Source organism: Hippocampus comes, unplaced genomic scaffold (genome assembly GCF_001891065.2).
Source record: "Hippocampus comes isolate QL1 unplaced genomic scaffold, H_comes_QL1_v1.1 scaffold9, whole genome shotgun sequence".
NCBI classification, from domain to species: Eukaryota; Metazoa; Chordata; class Actinopteri; order Syngnathiformes; family Syngnathidae; genus Hippocampus; species Hippocampus comes.
The window spans coordinates 3,690,149-3,714,403 of record NW_017805275.1 but is presented as its reverse complement, the minus strand read 5'-3'; the positions used below and the strand labels follow the sequence as shown (position 1 = coordinate 3,714,403).

Sequence of the window (24,255 nt, the reverse complement as noted above, 5' to 3'; positions counted from 1 at the left end):
AAAAAAAAAAAAAAAACTACGGCAATTACTACCCGCACGCGTTAGCTTGCTAGCCCGACCAAACGGCCACATACGACTAAAACTACTTCGGCAACATAAAGGTTCATATTAAGAAAATGGAACGTGAAGCTCAACAACGTTGCCTTATCGGTAGTTGTTGCCGTGTTAAGCTAGCAATGTGAATGGCGTGTCAACACGTCTCAAATGACGCTATAAGTAATATCGCCAAAATAGCAGCGTGTTTAGCCAATAAACGCATCGAGCCAAACCTCGAGAAAAACTTTGCATTTACCCTTGAAGTGACTTCCGGTTGATGAGATCCCACTGGTCGTCAGTCAACATTGTTATGGATCAAAGTGGCTGACCACAACACGCCACGACCGACTTGCTACTTGTGAATTTTTCTGGCGTCGTCTCTTCGAACATGTGTCGATGAAAAGAAACAAAGCCGAGTGAGAGTTAGTTTAATCTCCGTCTCTCGATTCTTTATGAAGGCCCACTGGTCGTTAGTGAGCTGCAAGTAAACAAGCTGATCTACAGGGCTCCCCACCTTGCCGTTAGGGAAGTACTGTACACGCTAACCTTCAAGCAAAACATACAAAATGGAGAACCAAGCAAGCGAATCCATAGCTGAGCTCTTTGCAACCTGCAGCGACTTCTGCCGGCACTTACTGGTAACTATAGTCCATCTATATATTCGTTGCATCTCAATAAATTAAACTACAGTAATCGATTTAAGTTTCCCATTAAAAAAATAAAACACAAATGATTTTTAAAATATCAATACATATTTTATTTCTACATTAAAAATCGTTTTGGTTGTGCACCATTCCAATGTTTACTGCTTTTTATGGAAAGCAGTTTTTCCAAATTCCTTCATATCCTTTTTCATGTGTTCTAGTACGCTCTTTGTCTTTACAAGTAAGACACTTCAGCGCACTGATCAACTAGGGTGCACTAGTAGAATGACAACGTTTTACTCGAAATGTTTTTTTCCACTATTACGTGACTGAATTACGTTTCTCCATATTAGTAGCACGAATACATGTAACTATTGAGGCAAATCTGTGCACTGGTTGACAACAGTGTGCTACTAGTACTACTAGTGACATCGCAGTGTTTAGTAACATGTAGTTGTCCAACGAATATCCCAAAATTATCCTACTAAGCATACTAATAGGACAACTACAGTATTACTGATGAAGTTTGAGCATTTATTCAATATTGTTGATCTCCAGTTTAAGGTCCATGTACTTGTACACTCTTTGTTATCGCGAGTAAAACAATTCAGCGCACAAGTAGATTAACTAGGACACCCTAGTAGAGCTACAGTCTTAAGTAACGTTTACGTTTCCCCCCTACTGTCTTCTACTAGTAACTAGTAGAAGACAGTAGGGGGGACTAGTAACTAGTTCCATCTACTGTATGACATTTCTGAACACTTGTAGAACAACTTTGGCATACTAGAAGGACAGTAGTTAAGAGTAAAGGAAAAACCTCACTAGTTGAGCACTCTCCTTGTGCAATACTAGATGTTGAGAACTATGCTTTTATTATGTCATTTCACTACAGGAGTCGTAGAACTAGCACATAGTTGTCTACTAGAGCAGTTTTGCCCCACTATTAGTTGCTCTACTCGTGAGGACAGAGAGTAAACTAGAAGGTCATGTTTCTAGTAATGCAGTCTGAACGTTTATTCAAGATCCTTGAGATCCAGTTTGAAGTCCATGTCCTCTTTCACTATTTCTACACGACAGGATATCCAGTTCTCCAGCAGATGCTGCATCCTTAATGGACAATTTCCATATGTGTAATCGTAATTTTTCACCTTTTTATCATGAAACCCAATGCAATGTTTGACAACAATCGGTACTGCTTATGCTATAGCTGCACCCTTGACATCAGACAAAATGCAAATTCTTCTTCCCCAAGACATGCCCCATCACAGTGCTTACACTATCTACTAAGAAAGGAAAAAGGCAAGCAATATGAAGCAGGATCACATGCATGCATATATTGGCAAATATTTTACTTTTAAGGGATATACAGCATATGTATTTGAATCAACAAACTTTGAACACACAACTCCCAATTATTTGTGTCTCATTTGACATTCTTTTTCATGCTTCATAACTTCTGCAGCGTCTTGTAACCCACATGGCAGATTGTAATAAGTCAAGCCCATGCAAAAATTTTCAAGTTGACGTTCATATGCAGAGATTTGCTTGCATCATTTCCAGGTGGGAAAACATATTATATTACATTATTCATGCTGAAGCATCATCATATTCAGCTTCCTTCAGAAGATACAATCGGACCTGAGAATAGTTAACAGAAAGATGAGAGTGAGAAAAACTGTAAGTATTACAGAGCTTTGATGATTTTGCCTTTACAGTGAACATGACCACCGCTGTGGATTAGCAATAAAGCAATCGAGATCTGATTGAAGTGTATACTTTCATCTTTAATTTAAGAAGTTTCAAAATTATGGAATCTACCATTGAGGAAATTTCTCTCAATTTATGGAGCTATTCTCCATTTTCAGAGGTTCAAAAAGTATTTAAATACATTTGACAAATGTAAGCACCATTTCTAATACTTAGATTTAAATTCTTTGCAGCCAATGAATGTCTGAATGTATGGAGTCCTTGCATGTCACCAAATTTGGATTAGAGAAATGGGAAGAGAAAAGCACAATCCAGAATGGAAAAGGAAAGGAATCCATAAGTTGGGGGTGCAATTCCCTGGCCATTGCAAGGTCGTCAAGTGTCTTGGGGCAAGATACTGAACACCCAGTTGCTGCGGATGCTCCGTCATCAGCAGGTAAATGAGGAAACAGTGTGAAATGCGTTGAGGGACAGCCCAGTTAAACAAATCAAACATGGAATTGAGGAGTCATGTGTAGTTTCTAATTGAACCGGTTTACACCAGCGAAAACAGGGTGTTGAAGTTAAAAAAGTTTTTACAGTGTTTTTAGCTGTGACATTATTTAGTGGAGAGTATCCCTGCTTGTTGTGAATTGGCGGCCCATTAGGAGCTCTGTTAACTTTCTCCTTTATTTATATGTTACATCCTTTACTAATTTGGGTGTTGGACTAAACAGTTTGCATTATTTTAATGTTTTAGTATGGATATTCTTTTAGTGGATATTCTTTTTTGTCTATGATGGTACAACCTCAAGCCACTTTGCGCCAACATGGGGCCTAACGGCGTTCACTCATCAAGGAATGCATCCCAGAGGAGCACTGGAGAGGGACAAAAGAAGTGGCAGAGTGCTAAATGGGACAGAGGATTTAAATCATTCTCGCTGTATGTGTGATACTCACCAATGGGTGAACTATGTGTGAATTTGTGAATACATACACTTTGTTTTTCTTCTTTCTACCCACAATCTTGCTGCTGTAGACTGTAAATTTCCCCAGTGTGGGACAAATAAGATATCTTATCTTATCTTATCTTAACTACCTTCTGTAAACAAACTGCTGTTGTTTATTTACATTCAAACTTTTACCTGTGGCAAACACAAGTGACTTCAGGATAGATTACTATTTCATCACCCCGACACCATCTTAGTGATCACCGGAGACTTAGGTCTCATTTACTAAGAACTTTTCACAATATATTGAACGGTGCCATGAGAGGGAATCAAGCTGGATTTTATGTTCTGCGCTTTGTTACAGGTGCAGTTGTAGTTAAAATACTCAATAAATAAAGTTCAGTAAATCTATTTTTAATGGCATATTGTTCTCTTACAGTACAGAGTGTGAAACTCAAAACCAAGGTTTGGACTGAATTGTGATATTTGGTTACACCCCTAGCGATTATAATTGTTGTTTGACGATTACAAGCAGCGCTCTAAGAGGAACCACAACTTTGATGTACAGCCCACGATGAAAACAAAACTGACACCCTTGCTGAATACATTGCAGCAACATTCAAACACAAGCATCAAAACCTCACACCACAGAAAAATACATGCTCGTGTAGCTCTAAATCTCGGCTGTTTGAATCCCACTCAGTCCCCTGTGGCTGCTTAGCAACCCTTCTCCAGCACAATGTACTTGGAATTAACAGGGCAAAGCGTGACCGCTGCCTCCTCAAAACCGAGAGTCAAGGGTGCTCTGCTATCATCAGCACTGTGGCAATAAAAGCCTCTGCTTTACAACAATGTGACTCCAAACACACAACAGGCAAAAGAAGCAGAAAAACAAGCAGTTGATTACTTTCCATGCTGGGAGTTGCATGTGCATAATTGTTCACATAAACACGAAGATCGTGCATCAGGAGACATCGAGAAGGTTTGGAAAAGACCCTTGGAAAAATATCATCTCAAACCTGCTCACATTTAAAGATCAGTTATAGAGTTTTTAGTCACAGCCTAGTCTCAGACTGAGATTTGATAAAGAGTGGGAATTTTGCAGGGACCCTATTTACAAGACTGCATCTAGATTCTTTTGGCATTTTTTTCCACCACAATACAAATTTTTCTCATCATCCACTTGGTAAGGTTTCCTCTTTCCGGTTTTGTTAGAGCTCATCTATTGGTTGTTGGTTGTTAGTTGTGTCACGTCAGCGCTGAAAGACTTGTGATAATATTTAACACTGTTGTTGTGGAGCCGGCACGGTGGTCAACTGGTTAGCACATCCACCTCAGTGCAGTGGTGCAGGGGTCGATTCCGGCTCTGGCCTTCCTGTGTGGAGTTTGCATGTTCTGCCCGTCTCTGCGTGGGTTTCTTCCCACATTCCAAAAACATGCATGGCAGGTCAATGGAACACTCTAAATTATCTCTAAGTGTGATTGGGAGTGCGAATGGTTGTTCGTCTCTGTGTGCCCTGCAATTGGCTGGGAACCAGTTCAGGGTGTCCCCGCCTACTGCCCTACGACAGGTATAGGCTCCAGCATGCCGGCGACCCTTGTGAAGATAATATAGAAAATGCGTGGATGTATGGATATCGTTGTGATGCCAAGATTAGGAAAAGACTGACCTAAAACAGCCGAGATTACCACTTTACACTAAACGAGTGAGAAGATGGGAGAGCATTGTGACTCCAGTAAAACCTCCTTCTGACTTTCAGTTTTTGGTCTAAGACTGATCTGATGGGTCAAAATAATGAACCCTACTTTGGGTGAAAGGAACCCAATTTGCTCAAAATCCAGCGACTGGGTTAAGAAAACAACACAGCATTTTTTTTATGTGTACTTAAAATGAAGTGCCAAACCTAAAATGCAGAATCTTGAATTTTGCTCTGTCCCACTTCCTTCCCCCGCCACAGACAAGTCTTTGCTTCTTTGTGAAATATATTGATGGCAATATGGCAAATTCTATGAGAGAAAGCCCCAAGCAATAACATGGCCCCCATTCCTTCCCCTGAGTAAACGTGCCATCAAAATCCAGAATAATGTGACTCAGGATTCTATCCTTTTTTTTTTCTTGTTGTAAACCGATTGATCTGATGGGAAGAACCCCAAAAAGGCACAATGGGATGAACTTTAACGCAGAAAACTATTCACATTTTTTCTTTGCAATGTGTTCTATGCGCTGCACTAGTCTAAATGTTATTCAGATTTGTAATGTGTTCATGTCTGAAGTAATAAGAATTAATCTGAATAATCCACCCATTTTCAGCAATCCAAGGAAGTTGACATTTTATGCAGCACGTGCGGTGCTGTTGACTGAAATTAATGCCAAAGCGCCCACGGGCTCGTATTGTGAACTTTACTGCTCATCTGTTTTCTGGGTTTGGTCTCCATCTTTCCAATTATCTGCCCCTACCACATATAATAGAACTCACCTCATTCATCCCAATTATATTGTTTAAAAAGTTAGTGAAGAAGATTGTACAATGAACACTGCACCTGTTTTTAGCCTGTTATGAACCTTTCATCCACCATGATGTTGTGTTCTGAATGGAAGCAGGTCATTTATTGCACCGCTTGTCATATATGTACATATTCTTTCATTTTTGCAACGTTTTGCTGTCTGCAGGTGCAGGGTTTGATTCCGGCTGCGGCCTTCCTGTGCAGAGTTTGCATGTTCTCTCTGTGCCTGCGTGGATTTTCTCCGGGTCCTCCAGTTTCCTCCCACATTCCAAAAACATACGTGGCAGGCTAATGGAACACTCTATATTGTCCCTAGGTGTGAGTGCGAGCGTGAGCGTGGATGGTTGTTCGTCTATGTGTGCCCTGCGATTGGCTGGCAACCACTTCAGGGTGTACCCCGCCTACTGCCTGAAGACAGCTGGGATAGGCTCCAGCACACCCCGCGACCCTTGTGAGGATAAAGCGGATCCAAAAATGAGTGGGTGGGTGGGGTGGAGATTTCGAATATTGAAATGTATTCACAAAAATGTAATACAGACTGTATTATACAGTATATTAATTATTTTGTATGTATGCACATATTTTGCCCATATTTAAAATAGAATTTTTGTCATATACTGGACTTGGTTAGGAAGTGCGTGGTCCTCGGTGGCCTCCACAGTCGTAGTGATGAAAAATTGTGCCCAACCCTCCCTGACATAGAGCCATGTGAATGTGCAGAAAATGAATAAATGTATTGGGTCTGAAATCAAGACTAATTTTGAATCCAATGATGCCAATCCGATGGATTTTCCAATTGAGTGATCGGGTGACAAAGAAAGTGTCAGGGTTGACTTAATTTCAAATGTATTAGATGTTTGATTACAGCAGCGAGGCCCGGCTGCATCTGGTCCCACATAGCTGTCAATGATGATGAGCGCAAGTCACAGCGCCAACCCCTCCCATTGCCTCTCTCTCTGGTTATGACCTTACATGTTAATATGGGACAGCCCATAACAGGATTAAAATGTGCAAGGCTGGATGATAAAACTGCATTAGCCGATTTATTTATTTTTTTAATGTTTATTTATTTATTGTTTTTGACCCACACACATCATGTCTTTCGCTATGCAAATGTCATTTGTCTTTAAGATGATGTAAGACATTATTGGACCTCTCTCGCTCGCGCTCTCGCTCTCTCTCTCTCTCTCTCTCTCTCTCTCTCTCTCTCGCTCTCTCTCTCTCTCACTCTCGCAATCTCGTTCACAGCTTGCTCAACATGATCTTAAACCGTCTGCTGGTCGCACTCAGCACTTTGGAGGGATGTGGGTGCGCACCGGAGTCCCACTTGCATCCATCACCTCCTCGGACAGTTGGCAGCATCCAACCAGAGTGGAACTGAGACTTTTACGCACTGATCTTGGTCCGCGAGTAAAGAAGACGCTTTAAAATACAGGATTTCTACTTTATTGGTGGTGGTGAGTTACAGAGTGAAAATGATGATCCTCTATAGGCATCGCAGTGGAAGCGTGTAACACGATGATCTTATGATGATCGATTGCGTTGAAAAAAAGGATGCGCAAATTTACGCACGGACTCAAAGGATTTAAACGGGTGACACACCTTGGATTGTGATGACCGAGGCTTTGGTTTGTGAGTGCTTTGCCAGCATGCATCTGCATCGCGCGCACTGAAATTGACGCCATCTATCTACTCATATTCCAAGGCAAGATTAAGAGGAGAGAGGGAAATGAGCGAAAGCTGCAAACCAGCCAAAGAGCCCGGCTCGGCGCAGAGCCCTCCATCGGATGTCATCGAGCTGAACGTGGGTGGGCAGGTATACTACACCCGCCACGTCACACTGACCGCCTTCCCAAATTCCCTACTCGGGAAGCTGTTCTCCAACAAGAAGGGCTCTTCCAATGACCTGTCCCGTGACTTTCGAGGACGTTACTTCATTGACCGAGATGGCTTTTTGTTTCGGTACGTATTGGATTACCTGCGGGACAAGCAAGTCGTCCTCCCGGACCACTTTCCCGAGAGGGGAAGGTTGAAACGGGAGGCGGAATACTTCCAGCTGCCAGATTTAGCCAAACTTTTATCGTCTGAGGAGTCCAAACTGCTCCCGGACGACCACAGCGATTTGGACGATGCGTCCGTGGGCAGTGAGCACAGATTTTACCCGTCTTACTCTTTAGACAGGAGGTACGGCTACATCACAGTGGCTCTGAGAGGAGCGGCGGGGGGCAAAGAAAGCGAGCCCGACCCCAAGAGTAGAAAGTTGCCGAGGATCTTCATCAGCAGCAGGATTGCTTTGGCCAAGGAGGTCTTCGGAGACGCGCTCAACGAGAACAGAGACGCGGACCGACCCCCGGACCGCTACACGTGCAGGTTTTACCTCAAGTTCAAGCACCCGGAGAGGGCGTTTGACATGCTGTCAGAGAGCGGCTTTCACATCGTGGCTTGCAACTCCTCCCTGACTGCCTCCTCTGTCGCTCATTACGCGGACGACAGGCTCTGGTCCAATTACGCGCAGTACATCTTCTACCGTGAGTCGAGCGCGCGCTCGTACACACACACACACACACACACACACACACACACACGCACACACACTCACACTCACACGCACACACGCATCGGCGACAGCACAAATTTTGCAATCACCGCTCATTCCACAACTTTTCTCTAAACTTGGTATTTTTTAATCTGCCTCACTTTAAAAACAGTTGAATCAAAGATAACACAAAATGCAATCTAAAATAAATTAAAATCTGGGACAAATGTGACCGACCCTGTCAATTGGACCCAACTTCCTGGGTTGTTTTGCACAAAACAACCTAAAAAATAGTTTCTTTTGCGCAAAACAACAATTGTTTTGTACAGAGACAAACCAAATTTGGGTTTTTTTGTGGCTTCTTCATTTCAACCCAGCTTTTTGGGTGAAATCAATAACCCAGTCGAAAAAAAAAACATGACCCAAAAGTGGCCGAAATAATGGCTGGGGCTGCACCGACAGCGAGATTACACAACGCAATTCAGGCAACATCACATGAGAACAAGGGACCATAAGTGCAGGTCACAATCTCTAAAGTCGAACACAATCTGTTCCAGGACACTGGCCAACCAATTTTATTGCATTAGTGGTGTATAGTGGTGCATGCCACTGCCTTTCATGCAGACAGCACAGGTTTGATTTCCAGCCAGTGTCCCAAGCCCAGATAAAAAAATATTTTAAACAGTGGATGAAAATGTTTAATTAGTTTTCATTATACAGTATTTAAGTATTTTTTACTTTGACTATGTTTCCACAAATTGTGGCCTACACATTTATTTTAGTTGGAGTTCAGAACCAAACAGGGCCGTAGCTTGATTTACGAGTGCCCCAAGTTGCAAGTTTTTTGAGTTAAGAGAAGTGACTTGGTTGAACTTTTTTTTTGCATTGTGGCACAACCCAATATCTGAAAAATGAATAAGTCTCAGATAATAAAGAGAGCCAGAAAAAGGAGTGCCACAGTTACTGATGCACTTTCAGCCATTTATTGAACTCTAGAAACAGTCACACAAATACAAAAATTATACACTTGCAAAGGGCTTCAACAACAATCCAGTGCAATTCTGTCCTCCCAATTTTGCGATTGAGATTTAATATGCAATTCTTTTTTTCAATGTCCTCTTCCCAAGTATTTTTTGCTAAACAAACATAGGTAATAAATTAATCTGTACTACGTCTCTGTGTGCCCTGCGATTGGCTGGCAACCGGTTCAGGGTGTCCCCCGCCTACTGCCCGGAGACAGCTGGGATCGTCTCCTGCACCCTACGCGACCCTTGTGAGGATAAAGCGGTTCAGAAAATGGATGGATGGATGCAATAAAAAATATTAAATTATACATAAATGTTTTGTTCTTATAGTTTAAGATTAGTTTTTTTTCCTTCCTAATTGCAGCCATTGTGATTTGAAAATTGCATTTGACTACATTACTATTGATTTGAATTTGAATGCAATTTTTCAGCACTAGCCAAAAGTCACGCCCAAAAGCTCACACAATGACTCACTGGCCATGTTCTGGATGTCACTCACTGAGCCACACCCCTTAAAGGCACACACTACAGTTGTTGTTGTGACTTGGCTTGTTGCCACACACAGTAATTACTCTTGATAACAACCAGTGTATTTCTTCACGTTGTCTTTTTTATGTTTCATTGCTTTGATACAATGCAGTCTGATTTTCTTTGTTAAAAATAGAAATCTGAGGAACTGTTTAGGTGTTGTTGTTTTGGTTAGCAATGGGTTTGCAAAAGGGCTTAGCAGTTCACTCTGACCTGATAAGGTGGGGAGGGGTTGAGTCACAATCCTGCTGCACTTCAAGTACATGCGCCATGCATAGACATAACTGCTTAGTTACTGGGCCTGACTGCCTATGAATTATATAGCACAAGTGGGCAGCAGAAAAGACAAAAAAATAAAATGTAACTCTCGGTGCCACTTTCTTTCATATCAGCTCTTGGAGTTCTTCATCAGCAAAAGCCAGATTTAGCTTCAAATATGGCCTATTTGCAGGGAAGAGTACGACCATATGGCCAATTAAAAATCACTTTGTTCATTATTCTGAATGCTTCCCTTTGGAATTCAGGAAGAAAAAACCCAGTTGGCGTGTTCAGGTTGGAAGTGCAGGGGAATGTGTGCGTGAGATTTCTCTCTAATGTTGTTACTTTCGACTACATCTGAAGGATGCAGCCTGAGCTGAACTTCACGACAGTAAGTGAGTCATGAAGGAGCAGCTCCAGGTGCAGGTTAACCCCACTTTCTGTACCTGGACCGTCCGGTAAAGCTTGGAGAAGCGGGGGAATTTTTAGAGTGGCTCGAGGAAAATAATGAATTTTAAGAAGGAAAGAAAGGGACATTGGAGAGAGAATTTAAAGGCTCGGGCTGGAAGGGAAGAGGAAGGCGAGCAGATGGAGGCTGGAGCGGATGAGCAGAAGTGATGAGGAAGTAAAAGTTGCATGAGGCCTGACCAAGGGGGAGAGAGAAGCGAGGCAGAAAAAAGGCAGAGGGATCTGGGAGCAAAAACACTGATTGAAGTAAGTATATGACAGCTAAGTTCATGGGGCCTTGGGAGAGGAGAAATGCAACATCCCATCTTGTTGGTGGTGGGCTGGGATAGACAACACACATTGTGATGCGCGATAGGACACTGTGACCTGGCCAGGACAGAGTTGTCATATTTATACTGCAGCACAGTGCTCAGCATCCACTTTCTACCTCTGAAACCTGATTCCAAATGTGGGACAGCGGCTGACCTCAGGCGGGCACTCCCAATTGAAAATTGCATGGACTGCAATACTTACTCGTAAAGTGTACATCTCCTAAATTTGACAAACCACAGAGAAGAGAGTTGTTAAAAACACTGCCAAATTGATTGATTTGAAAACGTCTTTTAAACGAGACTTGTAAATTGTGAAAAGTGCGCACACTCATGGTGGACAACGAGGCACTCTGAAGCACCTACACTGCAAACCTGTTAGAGTTAATTCTACACTAAGTGTGCTAATTTCAACACCAGAAAAGTGTCTATATGGATTCACACTAACTGGTACCAAAGTGTCATTTGATAAAGTGTTCAATGTTCAACAACCAATAGTGTGCTATACAGCAACAAAACGTACTGTTGACAGTGCAATAATTGTGACATGATTGCACTATTGAGTGTTTAGATGAACACTAATGAGAGTTCATGCCAACACTATACAGTGTGGGGGGGAGGGAGTGCCTTACTACCTTAAATAAAACACACTACAAGATTAAGATTTCAATTCAAAACAAATTTCTTTTATTAGATCCATTTCAGACGCCTCATACAAAATAGCTGTCGGCCACAATGTCCTGTACGTTCTTTCTCCATTTTCATGTGAAAACTGCTCATCAAGAAAATTGTCTCTTGACTCTAACCAGTGAACCTATGCCATTACATAAGGGCATGGTTTCCATTTCAAATGGACACCAATCATGGAAAAATCCAAGTGACACCCCATTTGAATGTTTTAATGTTACATCCTAGACAATACAGACTATTTTATTACTGGGTAGTGTTAATGCAACACTGACATTTTGTTATTGAACCCTGTCCCCAAACCTTTGACATAGGTGTATTTGGCGTATATATGCCAGCAGAGTATCAGAAGGGAAGATGCATTTTCAGGCTGTAGGCATAGTTAGGCATAGTTAGCTAGCTAGCTAGCTAGCTAACTGCACATTATATTCGCACCGGATAAAAGGTGATACGAACGAGGCGTTCAGCTTCTTATATGGTGGGCGGAGGCATGCAAGGGAATGGAGAGTGGGTTCAGGGGGTTCATCCACATCCAGCCCACAGTTGCTGATTGTTTATCAAAAGACGTCAAAACCATTTAAAGTGTCATCCATCTTGTAAAGATGATGGCGGATAGATGAATGGCACATTATTTTGCACCGATGTGCCCTCTTTTATCCAAGCCCCCCGCCCCCAAATCAGGAAAACTGACATTTCAAGAATTTGAATGCCATCGCCACAATCAAGCACAGCATAGTTTTCAGTCTTTGCATGTGTTTGATGCAGTTATCTTCAAACATTATGTATTTAGATCCAAATCTCTGAATTCGCTTTCCAGGATCAGTAGGTGGATTTTTCAAAGGAGGGCACAAACACAATAGTCTTGCAGTTATGTGCCTCCTTTATACAATAAGTCAGTGTTTGACTGGTATAGCTTGGCGTTTGGGTTTACTCAGAGTAAAAAGGGCAAATCAATCATGTAAACTCCACAAGACTCTTTCCTCGAAATCATTAAGGACATCCTTTGTGCCGTTTTCTGCAAGCTATTTTGTCTCGAGTCAAGCAGTTACCGGTTCATGCCATTACAGCAAATTAGTACAATGTTGAGCAATCAGTGCCATTAGTCAAGGGACCAGTTAAGATGCTTATCTCCCGTTGCTTTTATATACAGTACGTAGTCCCCCGCTGACTAAATTAAATGATTCCATCAGCAGATTCTTTCCTGGGGAGATCAAGGCATTTATCAAAATTGTTTTTTGAAGCTGATAGTGATTAAATCCACATTTGAGCAAGTGTGATTTGCACTTCCTTTTAGCCATTTACTTGTCCCCGTGTGGTGATTTTGAATAAACGGCCTTGCCTGGGTTGAAGCCCAGGGCCTTACGGTACTCATGAGCCGATCAGACTAAAAAAGAAAAAAAAAATCCCAAGTTATTGCTTTTCCTGTTAATCACTTTACATTCATGGCATGAGTTGACCAACCCACTGGCGGTTCTGTGCAGCGCCATGGCTGTCATTGTAGTGTCTTAAAAGTCTTAATAGTTCCATATTATTCTGCCACTTGTTGATTTTTCTGTCAGTCACTTCGCCGCTGCAAATGTTGACAAAGAAGCCCGCTCCATGGGACCCACGACTTAATACAAAGGGCCTATTGAGGTCATTAAATAGCACATTATTCTGCCATTTGTTTATTTATCACTCAATCACATAACTGCGGCATCCAAGGATCAATCACATACCCGTACGATTGACTCCAGATATCCTGTGCCTGATCCCCACGTGCATTTGTCAGCCATGTTGACAGGACCGTAAAGGCGGTAGTTTATGTGATTTCACATTTCACTTTGATGAAAAAAGGACATAATGAGATGTGCAAGCTGGACAGGTTGGTTATCACAGATCCTATGAAGCTCCAGGAGTGCTTTTTACAACTATTTTCATAATGGCAAATGTGGAGCACGACACTGGTGAGTCCTTGCGATAATGCAAAGGCTTGGAAGGATACGGGCCACATATACTTGCATGACTTTCATCTTTGAGAAAAGCACACTGGCAGGATCAACCAGGTTGTGTCGCAGCCAAGGCTGGGCTTTTGGGTGGGGAGCAGCGCGCACGGGCAGCTGTGGCAACGAGCGGCCCGGCGACAGGCCAGCCCTGGCTCCAAGGCAACCTGGTTGTTCCTGCCACTCTGTTTTTCTCAAAGGCTTCAGAACTCATTGGACGGCGCTTCACAGTGCAGAAAGACAATGACTCGAAGCACACTGCAAAAACAACCAAGATGTATGTATATATATTTTTTAATGCAAATAAATAGAATTGCCACGTCCATCACCTGAGCGGAATCCGATTATAGCATGAATTCCACATGCTGAAGACAAAACTGAAGGGAAAATGCCCCAGCCAACAAAAAGCAACAACTGCAAACAGTTTCGGTAGATGCCTCACTAGCATTAAAACCCAGCGTCTGGTGAAGTCTATGGATTCCAGACATCAGGCTGTAATTGACCTGGACCTGACGGATGGACCTGACTGAAGTGTCTTATCCTTTGTAGGTTTATACTTGCGTAATGGTTACGAATGTTAAAATTGTACTTAATTGCTTTACTGTTAAGTTTATTAGTAAGTTTCCTCCGTGGGTCAGAAGTAATACCATTTTCTCAAAACCTCCGAGGTGCATAAACCATTATTTAGTGGGTGGAAGGTAGGGGGAAATCAAACAATTAGCCCAGACCAAATTCATGATATCATGTGAAATATTTGCTTTACAGTACTACATTATTCTTGATACCAAAGGTTGTCGATTCTGCTTCATAATCTGTTGTTGTTTGTGTTTTGGATGTGTTTGCTTGTGACGATCTGATATAAGCATCATGCCTGTGAAGTCAAATAAAGATCCTTTTGGTAGCAGCATCTTGACAGCATCCAGAGGAAAGGGTTATTTATCACAAAAGAAGTAGGTCATCTTGCACAATAAGGACATTGGGAGTGGTGATATTATTCCCGTTAGGACTAACAATTCCAAACCCCCAGCTGGCATTTGAGGACAGTCTTATTATTACTAATTATCTCTGGGGAAACTGAAGGGTGTTGGCTGATTAAAAAGCAATCTGGAATCCCAAAACATTTCCCTGTCTCCAGCCATACACTGGAGACACGGTTTGGATAGATGAAGGGTAACCTAGTTTAAGGGCTGCTTAATGAAGTCACACATTACTGGCCAGAGAATACAGTGAACCTCTTCTATTCGCCTTTCTCTTTTCACGAATTCACCTATTCAGTTTTTTTTTTTTTTTTTTGCTCTTGGTTTCTCCTTATCTCAAAGTGGGGGGTTGCAGTGAATAGAAAGTCATTGCAACTCTCCTGACATGAGAGGTTCCACTTTGGAGGTGCTTGTGAGATTGGATGTTGTATGACTGTCATGGCACGTGGTCAATAGCGACAACGTGATCTCGAGAAAGGAGGATATCAGGAGGTCGGAGTAGGTCACGAATCGCAACCAAGTCCAAGTCATAACCTTCATGCCTCAAGAAAGTCTAAATTACTGTGGGAAAAAAATAAACAGAAAATCAAGCAAGTCACATGACTTGCCACTATATTTCAAGCACATCAAGTCATTACTTTGTTAGGTCATAAAATCTTAGGTATAACATACAGTATATTGGCGTGATGATAAAATGTTTTTCACTGGTCATAAATAGTACATTCACTCTAAAAATGTAATGAACATTTCCATCTCTAAAAATTAAACAGACAACAACTGAAGAGTATAAAATTAATGTTTATACTGAAATAATTTAGAATAATGCATATTATTTTTTTGTAATGTTTGTCTGAGTGTCACACTGTTACTGTGACGATAAATATTGAAATATACAGAATGTGAGAGGTGGGAATAATCAGATTAAAAAAATACATACGTTGTTCTTTTGTGCCGATCTGATTCAAAATCTATTATGAGTAAATGAGAGGCATTAAATTGGTGCACCTTGTAGGTTGTTACTTTATGAAGTTCAGTGAAGTTGTTGTGCATTCGTTTACAGGGGCCCTGCCACATCAAAAGCGACCAGGGAAGTACTCAAAGTGGAGTCTTTGCATCGATAACAATCACTTTTTTTGTCTTCTCAATTAAATGCATAAACTACGTGAATTTTAATATGTGAGCAGCTATTGACGAGCTAAACACAGCTAGCTTACCTGTGTCTGATCAATGAACGTAAACATCATAGATGCTATTTCTCTTATCTTTGAGTTTCAAACCTTACATGTTGCGATATTCTTTTTCATCTAAATGATAATCCTACTTGCTCAAAGAGTCAGTCGAAACACTCGTCTGTGGCCGGGTCATATTGCTGGCCGTCGTTGCCTGGGTTGCCAGATTGGTGGCACGCATGACATGAAAAATAATAATAATACTTCAAAAATAATAGGCACACTATATTAAATAATAGATTTTCAAATGTCAACAGATGTCTTGCCAAGTCATGGAGTTCAAGTCAAAGTCAAGTCGAGCCGTTCAGAAGATTTTACCAAGCAAGTCACAAGTCATACAATTAGCACTTTAAATGGGTCATGTGACTTGAGTCCCTCACCTCTAGAAGAAAGTAATCCATTGCCAGGCTGTAATGCAGGCGGAGATTGGGCCTAGCCTGTTTGCAGTCAGAATGGATTGGCGATGCCTACGACAGATGGATGGTGCTAGCCATGAATAACTCATCCACTACTGATTGAGCACTTGCGCGGAGAAATGGTCTGAGGTAAGCCACGGCAGTGTGCCGCTGCCATTTTGCACTACATCACTTCAAGTAGACGTGCCGCCTCACCTTGGCAGAAAATGTGAGCTGAGATCGGAAATGTGCAGACTCAACTACAAAACATACACAAATGGATCAATCATGAGAAAGTGATCATTTGTATTGCACAGCATTATGCATCACGCGACTGATAGTTCTCACTCACATTTGACCCTGAACTTTAAGACTCACTTTTAGGAGGCCAAAATGCATAAACCTAAATCGAGCATCAAGTATAGATTATTGAAACGTGATTGCGCAATTAAAAATAAAATTTAGGATAAAAAACTTTCATGATTACACTTGCTATCTTTGCATAAATGTATAGTTTGAAGCTAACAAGGTCTTTTGCAATGGTTAAATTCTGCTATTCTGGATGATGCAGTATTGTGCGCCGCAGTCTCCGCTGGAAAGTGCAGACTGTGCAGGATAATGTTTTCTTGCTGTCCTTAAACTACTCTTGAATAAAATCCATCCATCCATCCATGTTCTGAACCGCTTTATCCTCACAAGGGTCGTGGGGCATGCTGGAGCCTATCCCAGCTGTCTACGGGCAGTAGGCAGGGGACACCCTGAACTGCTTGCCAGCCAATCGCAGGGCACACACAGACGAACAACCATCCGCGCTCACACTCACACCGAGGGACAATTTTGAGTGTTCAATCAGCCTGCCATGCATGTTTTTGGAATGTGAAAACAGGAAAAAACGGATTACCCGGAGAAAACCCATGCAGGCACGGGGTGAACATGCAAACTCCACACAGGAATGCCAAAGCCGGGATCAAACCCACGACTTCTGCACTGTGAGGTTGATGCGCTAACCACTCGACCATCTGGCCACGACCCGTAAAACAATATCTTAAAAATCCATAATATCGCAAGGTTTCACTATATAACTTCTTTAGACTTTTCAGCCTGTCTGATTTATCTCTTTGGCAGCAGCAGCCACCTTCATTTTGAAGGAGGATGGCACACTTGTCAGAAGCAATCACCTGGAGAAGAAGTAAGTTTCTTCTAAAAAAAAAAAAAAAAAAAAAAAAAGTTGCTGTTGGGTTCAGTTCACAAAGTAGCAAGAGATGTTTGCAATTATAGGTTAAGTACTTTAAAGTCTATACGAGGGCTCCCGGTGGAATATTATTCCCCACACTTTTCTATTGCTCACTGTCTGGGATTCAGCACTATTGGCTGGTTGAGTGAAAGTACTTTTTATTGACACATTCAAATGCATGCAAATATGAGGGATGCTGCGTGCGGTGATGATCAGTTGAGCTGCTGCAGAGATGCTTGTGCAGCAAATAGGACCGTCGTGGTCAAACGGATTTCTTTCTTGCTATGAGGACGGGCGCTTCGCAAGACAAGCTTTTCCCCCCTGCTGCTGCTGCAAGGGCACACTGACCTAATTTGTAAGCTAACAAGCATGTAAACTAGACTCCTCCTCAGGCTGCGCTTGCGAGGCTAAAATGTATTTGTGTGGACATGAGTGAAGTGGACACAAGACAGCTGACAGCTTTGCAATTTACCTGGCAAATTACGTTACCTTGAAGACGTTTATTTCAAGAAATTGAAAATGACCAAAACTGTCACTGCGTACAACTGTTGATGTAACACTCTCAAGATATTGTTTCATCTACGGTGGGCACACTGTAGAGAGATTTTCCTTCCCCAATCTGTCCGGAAAAGAAGTCAGGGCTAACAATCATAAATGTTTAACCTATTAAATACTTATTTATATTTATATTGAGAATCCTTATGTGCGTGGTCAACATTAATAATTCTGCTGAGCCATGGGCGCCATGATTGCCATGTTAAATCTGAAGTTCACGCGATAGAGGAGTAGGGCTGCAAGATTCTGGGAATTTTCTCTTGGCACTGACAGAGCTCAAAAGCACAATGACACAAATAATTCTTAATTAAATGTCTAAAAATGGCTTTTAAGCTTGTAATATGAGTGTGCTGGATAAGACTGGCATATGTGTACACTTTCTTACATGAAACCTTGCCTGTGGGTGGTATGATATGTAGTACAATGACTTCTTTCTTATGCTGGTTGTTTGCTTTGGTGGGAAGATGATGTTTTTCAGTTACACTGACCGCAAGAATCAAATGTTCTTCGAGTTTGCATGCAGATCAGTTTTTAGATCATTTAAGATGTTAAAAATCACGATGCATGTACCCCTCCTTTTTTTCCTGCTTTTTAAAAATATGGATGTATGACTGTTCCCAATGCTGCAGATCAATAGTGGTAAAGTACAAAAATACAAATAGGACTATAACGATGCCTGGTAAGAAGCATCATTTTGTCAAATGCAGTGCAACCATTCTCAGTGGATATTAAAGCCGCCCTGAATCCATTTCACCCTTTGCAAAAATACATTTAATCAAGGAGATGAGGAATGGTTTATTTGAGCCCTGGAGCTACAAGTTATACACATTAGAGGGCAGAAATGCTCACTTGCACAAACATAGTGCAGCCGAGCTCAATGTAAAGTTCTTTGACGGTTAAAACAAGTGAAAAAGGAACAAACAAGTCCAAAAAGCACTGCATGATAAGTCATGGGGGTTCAGTGCCTCGCCTGAGGTCATCTGCAATTCCCAATTTCTTATTTTAGTCCATAACTTCTGGTGTATATTCTTTTTCTCTTAAAAGCTTCTGTTAAGGCTTCTCCTTCTTTTGGAATATATTGCAAAAAAAATAAAAGAAAAAGCAGAACAGACATGTATATTTAATTTTTTCAGGTTCTCTGAACTGAGCTCTCGTCTCGTGACATATGTCGCTGTGTATGACAGCGGTTCAAATAGCGATGGCAGTTTTCGTTTTGTAGCACATAGGAGACATATTTAGCAGAGGCGGACTCAGAACAGAATATTCTTGTGTTTAACCTTTTAGGCCAAGCCCCAGAACTGCTTTCCCAGTGACAGAGTATCTGCAAGAAGTGTGTTAATTTAGAGGCAAGCAAACAAGCCCAGTGACATTTGCGTTTGTCGGAGCCCCCTGCCTTCAGTCCACGTCATGTCCTACTTCTTCTGCCATTTAGGATAATTTACCAGCTCAAAAGTGTCATTTTAATGAGCATCCAAGTTGGTGAATTTCCGCAAAATGAGACCCCCCGTCAGGACAACGTTTCCTGCTCTCATAAAAGATGGAATTTAGCTTAGCACTGTTGAGAAATGCAGAAGCAGAGTCTGCTCTGTACACCAGCTCCTGTCTCTTAATGTGGCGGTAACAGGATCTCTTAAGAGAGTCTGTACGGATCTGACAGAGCAAAGGAAGCGATCAATATGGCTTCCCTGAAAAGATTCCAGAGGATGTTTAGACATACGCACACGTATGACTTGACTGTGCATCGTGGTGCCACTCTTTAATGACGTCTCTCATCATCTTTTAGCATCCTCTAAACTGAACTCCATCACGTTTAAGGAGATACTGAATTTTACAAGAAGTGTGTCAACTTCAAGCTCATGCAACCTCGAGACTCGAAAATACAATATTGCAACCTGTGCCAAATGGACTCAAAATGAACTCCAGGTGATTTCAAGTTCTACAGTTCATTCCGCTACATGGCCTGAAAATTGCACGCAGCTATTATTGGGAGTTGGTGTGTTGCCTTAATGGGTTGCCCCTCCGGACTCCAGCATCCATCCATTTAGAAGCAATACTCAGAACACTGCCCCCTCCTCCAAATCCTGGTCACTAAAGCGCCTGCATCCATTTGCGGAGTGCTGCTCGTCTGCTGGATTCAGCTCGATTCATTTTCTGTGGGGGGGGGAATTGGCGAGTTGATTGGCCTCTTTACTCATGGATTAGCCATTAAAAAGCTGTTAGTGACTCTCTCACTATCATCTCAATACAATCATTGTGTCTAGGATAAAGTCATTATTACGGTGAGCGCAGAGAGGTTAAAATCCCCCCTTGAACTCTGTTCACAAGGAGCTAATGGACAAAATATTGCTCCCTGTGTGATATCATAGCAACTGAGGACATATTATCACATTGGAAAAAGGCCATTAAGGGGTGTTTAGGCCTGTGTGTATGATTCCATCTCTCATAAACGGATGTTGACGCTACAACTGTACTTTCTTATCTCAGAGTGCATCGAAAAGGGAGGCCTGTTTTTCAAAACAGAGACAGTATCTTCACAAGGCAGTAATGGAACCGTAATTCCTCTGTGTAATTGACAACGTGGGAGGATCTGTTGAAGGAAGAAAGTTGAGAGTTATGAAGATGAAATTGATGCCCCATTATTGTCTCGTGGTATACACCCACACATTACTTTGACTGAATAAAGTAAAATAAGAAGAACAGTGCTGAGTAAAGCACAGAGCTTCAAGAGGGCCAAACAGCAATGGGAGATAACGATATCTGGCTCTCGACGTAGCAGTTGGTGTAATGCTGCATGTAACAGAAATGGACCAGATGAATTTTAGTTCTGATCCAGAATTTTGTCTTACTACAGTAGAATACATCATCCACTGCAGTAACATTGGCAGACACAGATAAACTCATCCATGCATCCATTTTCAACACCGCTTATCCTGGACGGGGTCACGAAGGTTGCTGAAGCCTATCCCAACTGACTTCGGGCAAAAGGCAGACTTCCCCTTGAACGAGTTGCCAGTCAATCACAGAGCACATTTAGAGACAAACGACCATCCGCACCCACATTCACACCGTCACTGAGTGGGAACCGATCGATGCTGCCCGCACACAAGTCAGGCGAGTGTACCACTAACCTTCAGCGATGAATAAAACTCATGACAAAAAAAAAAAAATGCATGAATTTATGACAACAATGACTGGAAGCCGATCCCAGCTGATTCAGGCCGAAAGGCCCTCTTACACCTGAACTGCTCACCAATCAATCACTGGGTGATTATGGAAAGTGGGAATCGATCCCCTTGCCAGGCCATGGAAGTCCATCGTGGGCGGACTAAAACCAGAGTTCATGACAGACAGGGGCCCGAGAAAATAGTATTTTTCAAATTGCAGCATTGAAGTGACAGGCCCCAAAGTGATATTTTTGGACACAGGTCCTGCAATCCCTGGTGGCACCTCTGGGTGCACGAGTGTGAACCACAAGATGATACTCTAATGACACACTCCAAATTTTGTTTACCCTTATAGATAGCAGTAATGCACATTACAAATGTGTTGCCAACTTAACACAATTACAGTATCGTCTTGAAATGAACAGAATACTATGCAATGCTACCAATAAACTCTGACTTTGTTTCACTGCTGCACCACTGACAGGTACCGTGGCCCTTAAGCTTAAAAAAGGTTCAATACTCGATGAATTGAGTCATATTGGCTTCTCCAGGTTCTCGGGTTACAGGTTGCATATACTTGACTCACCCTCGGCGAGAGGGTGTAGTTTCGTGATGATACTGAAGAAACTTTTTTTTCCAAATTTTGCTTTCATACAACCACAGCATTCTCCTAATTAAATGGCTTGAAAGAGACATGATTATTTTCTCCCCCCACAATTTGCAGTTGTTGGGTGTCTTAATAAAAGGTCCCTGATGTTCCGTCAAAATACAGAAAGGATAATAGACTTCAACACACCTAATATTTTCTCGCTGTGTTTCGCAACAAATCTAGTGATGTTTTGTGGCCTCCAGGACAGGACCCTATTTTCGTAGATGGGCGCCTGTGCGCTCGGTGTAAAAATGGGCGCGTCTTCATTTTCAAGCTGGGGCGAGTCTAGTTTAGCGTGTTTGGGAATTTGGTAGGAGTTTCTGCATATTCAATTGCACGCCCGAGGTACATCTGGGAATTTAGTTTCCAAAAGTGCACTCAATTTTGGACTACCTAAACGCAGGTCTATGTTGTGGCGCCGGTGGTGTATCGTGATTTTGGTGGATTTGATCAAGGAGCAAGCAGACAGATTCTGACCTCTGCGGTGTGTGGTGCATTTCATTCATAAATATGACAACAGCATGGGGAAATCCTTTGGAATATGTTAATTTTAGAAATTAATCCATTGAACGAATTACTGTCATTATCATTAAAGAAATAATTTTAATAGCATCTTCCTGACCGCGGGGCACAACTATGGGCAGTGGTGGTGGGGAACGGGGGTCTCGAGGAGGTCACACGCGGATGCACAATCGGGGGGTCGGGTGACCAACCACAGCGGCCAACAGTACATCATCCGAAACTAGATATCCCCTTGTAGCTCCTTTTTAAATATACTTTGCGCGCTGATCTCCTGCATCTACAGGATGGGGCCTATCTGTACTGAATTTAAAGAGAATGAGGAGAGTCGCTTCGATTGGCTGAGAGTCAGCTTCGTTCCCTCCCATAAACGTTCTGTTCGCGGGGAACGTCTATCAAATGTTCATCAGTGTTCTTGGAGCCATTTTTGGGGAGCAACAAATAATCTTGGAGAATAGAATTCAGTATTTTTTCATGAATTCATTTTCATTTGGTAATTCAGGGACAATTATATGAAGTTAGGAGTCCCAATATTGCCTTATAAATAAAAGCGTACTCATGACTGGCCCTTTGGGTGACCACAGCAGGCCATCCTACTCAAGAGTGGAATTCACAGAGGTCAGTTGTCACCTCTGTTAACAAGTCAACCCAAATGTGTGTGTTATGCAGGTGGACCCTCACGGTGGTCGTCGTCCCACTGCGACTGCTGCTGCAAGAGCCACAAAAGTGAGCGCGAGGGAGAAAGCGGCACTTCCTTTAATGAGCTCTCCACTTCCTGTTCCGAGACCCAGTCGGAGGCCAGCTCCCCTCAGGGGACCGTCATCCGTGGCCCAGTGAGTCGACGCCCCAACATCCAGTCCTTGGACCGACCCATGCACAAAGGTCCCGCCCACATGATGCAGCAGGCAGAGATGTGGCGTAAGACTGACATGCTGCGGGGCCGGACCTTTGGAGTCCGCGAGCGAGAGGCTGCCAAGAGGAAAGCCAATAAGGAAAAGATGACACCTGAGCAGGAGCTGGAGAAATGCATCCAGGACTTCCGTCGCATTAGGATTCCCGATCACTTTCCGGAGCGGAAGTACATGTGGCAATCGGAGCTCTTGAGAAAATACCGTCTCTGAGGATGGATGTGCGGGACAGGTTATAATGAGCACCCACAATGACACAGTGTACTATTAAAATTGATTACGACCACCAAAAAGAGGAGCTTCAAATTTCAAAATGCTCTGTATTCAGTCTTAAAACTGCTCCACGATATTGTGCATCCCCACTGAACGTACACAAGCACACAACTGTGATCTGTGGTGAAACAGATCTCTCCCCTGTTGACATTCTAATGTATCTGTCGACCTCTCGAGAGGGTCCAATGGAAACTGTGCATCACAAGCATAGTTCATTGCGAGCACTATTTTTAGCGAGATTCTGCAGGGTCGCACACAGTAAGTACAATGCAGTGTGAGTCATTGATTTGTAAAGTGTACCACCGTGTATGATAAGCACACGTGTAAATCAGGTTACTCCTGTTGGGGGGCTCCCTTCATCGTGTCGGAAGCGATTTGAAGCAACAAAGCAACCTCAGGGGCAACATCTTGTCCAGCTACCACATTATCGATGTGCTCTTGTCCCTTTTCTCACTTGCGGATGGTGCTTTGAGTTCACAATGCTCCACCGATAACACAAACTTGTAGTAGGCTTTGACAACGGCACTGCATGTCATTTCACTCTTATCATAATTATGCAATATCACAGAAGATGGTGTGGTCAGATGAAGAAAGCACTGCCTGGTTCTGTCTCCCAATGGAAAACATTTTGTCTCATGTCATTGTGTGTTGCATTGATGATGATGCTGTGTATGTAACGCAAGTGGCTAATCTTGGATTGTAAGTGTGAATACAAGCAAATAAAAGGGTGACAACTGAA

The 24,255-nt window shown here is 42.4% G+C and overlaps 2 protein-coding genes across 2 annotated transcripts in view; one reads left to right on the top strand and one right to left on the bottom strand.

Moving 5' to 3' along the window:
• nr3c1 (nuclear receptor subfamily 3, group C, member 1 (glucocorticoid receptor)) overlaps window positions 1–628 on the bottom strand; it is a 23,904-nt gene extending 23,276 nt beyond the window's left edge. The window contains exon 1 of the mRNA XM_019869706.1: window positions 293–628. The gene's annotated coding sequence lies outside the window, so the exon portion shown is untranslated. The remainder of the gene's footprint in view (window positions 1–292) is intronic.
• On the top strand, window positions 597–24,255 carry LOC109515751 (BTB/POZ domain-containing protein KCTD16-like). Its single transcript, XM_019869741.1, has 5 exons — window positions 597–674; window positions 2,143–2,240; window positions 2,621–2,823; window positions 7,070–8,349; window positions 23,005–24,255. Exons 4-5 carry the CDS (start codon window positions 7,551–7,553, stop codon window positions 23,454–23,456), a joined length of 1,251 nt encoding a protein of 416 aa, XP_019725300.1. The 5' UTR covers window positions 597–674; window positions 2,143–2,240; window positions 2,621–2,823; window positions 7,070–7,550; the 3' UTR covers window positions 23,457–24,255.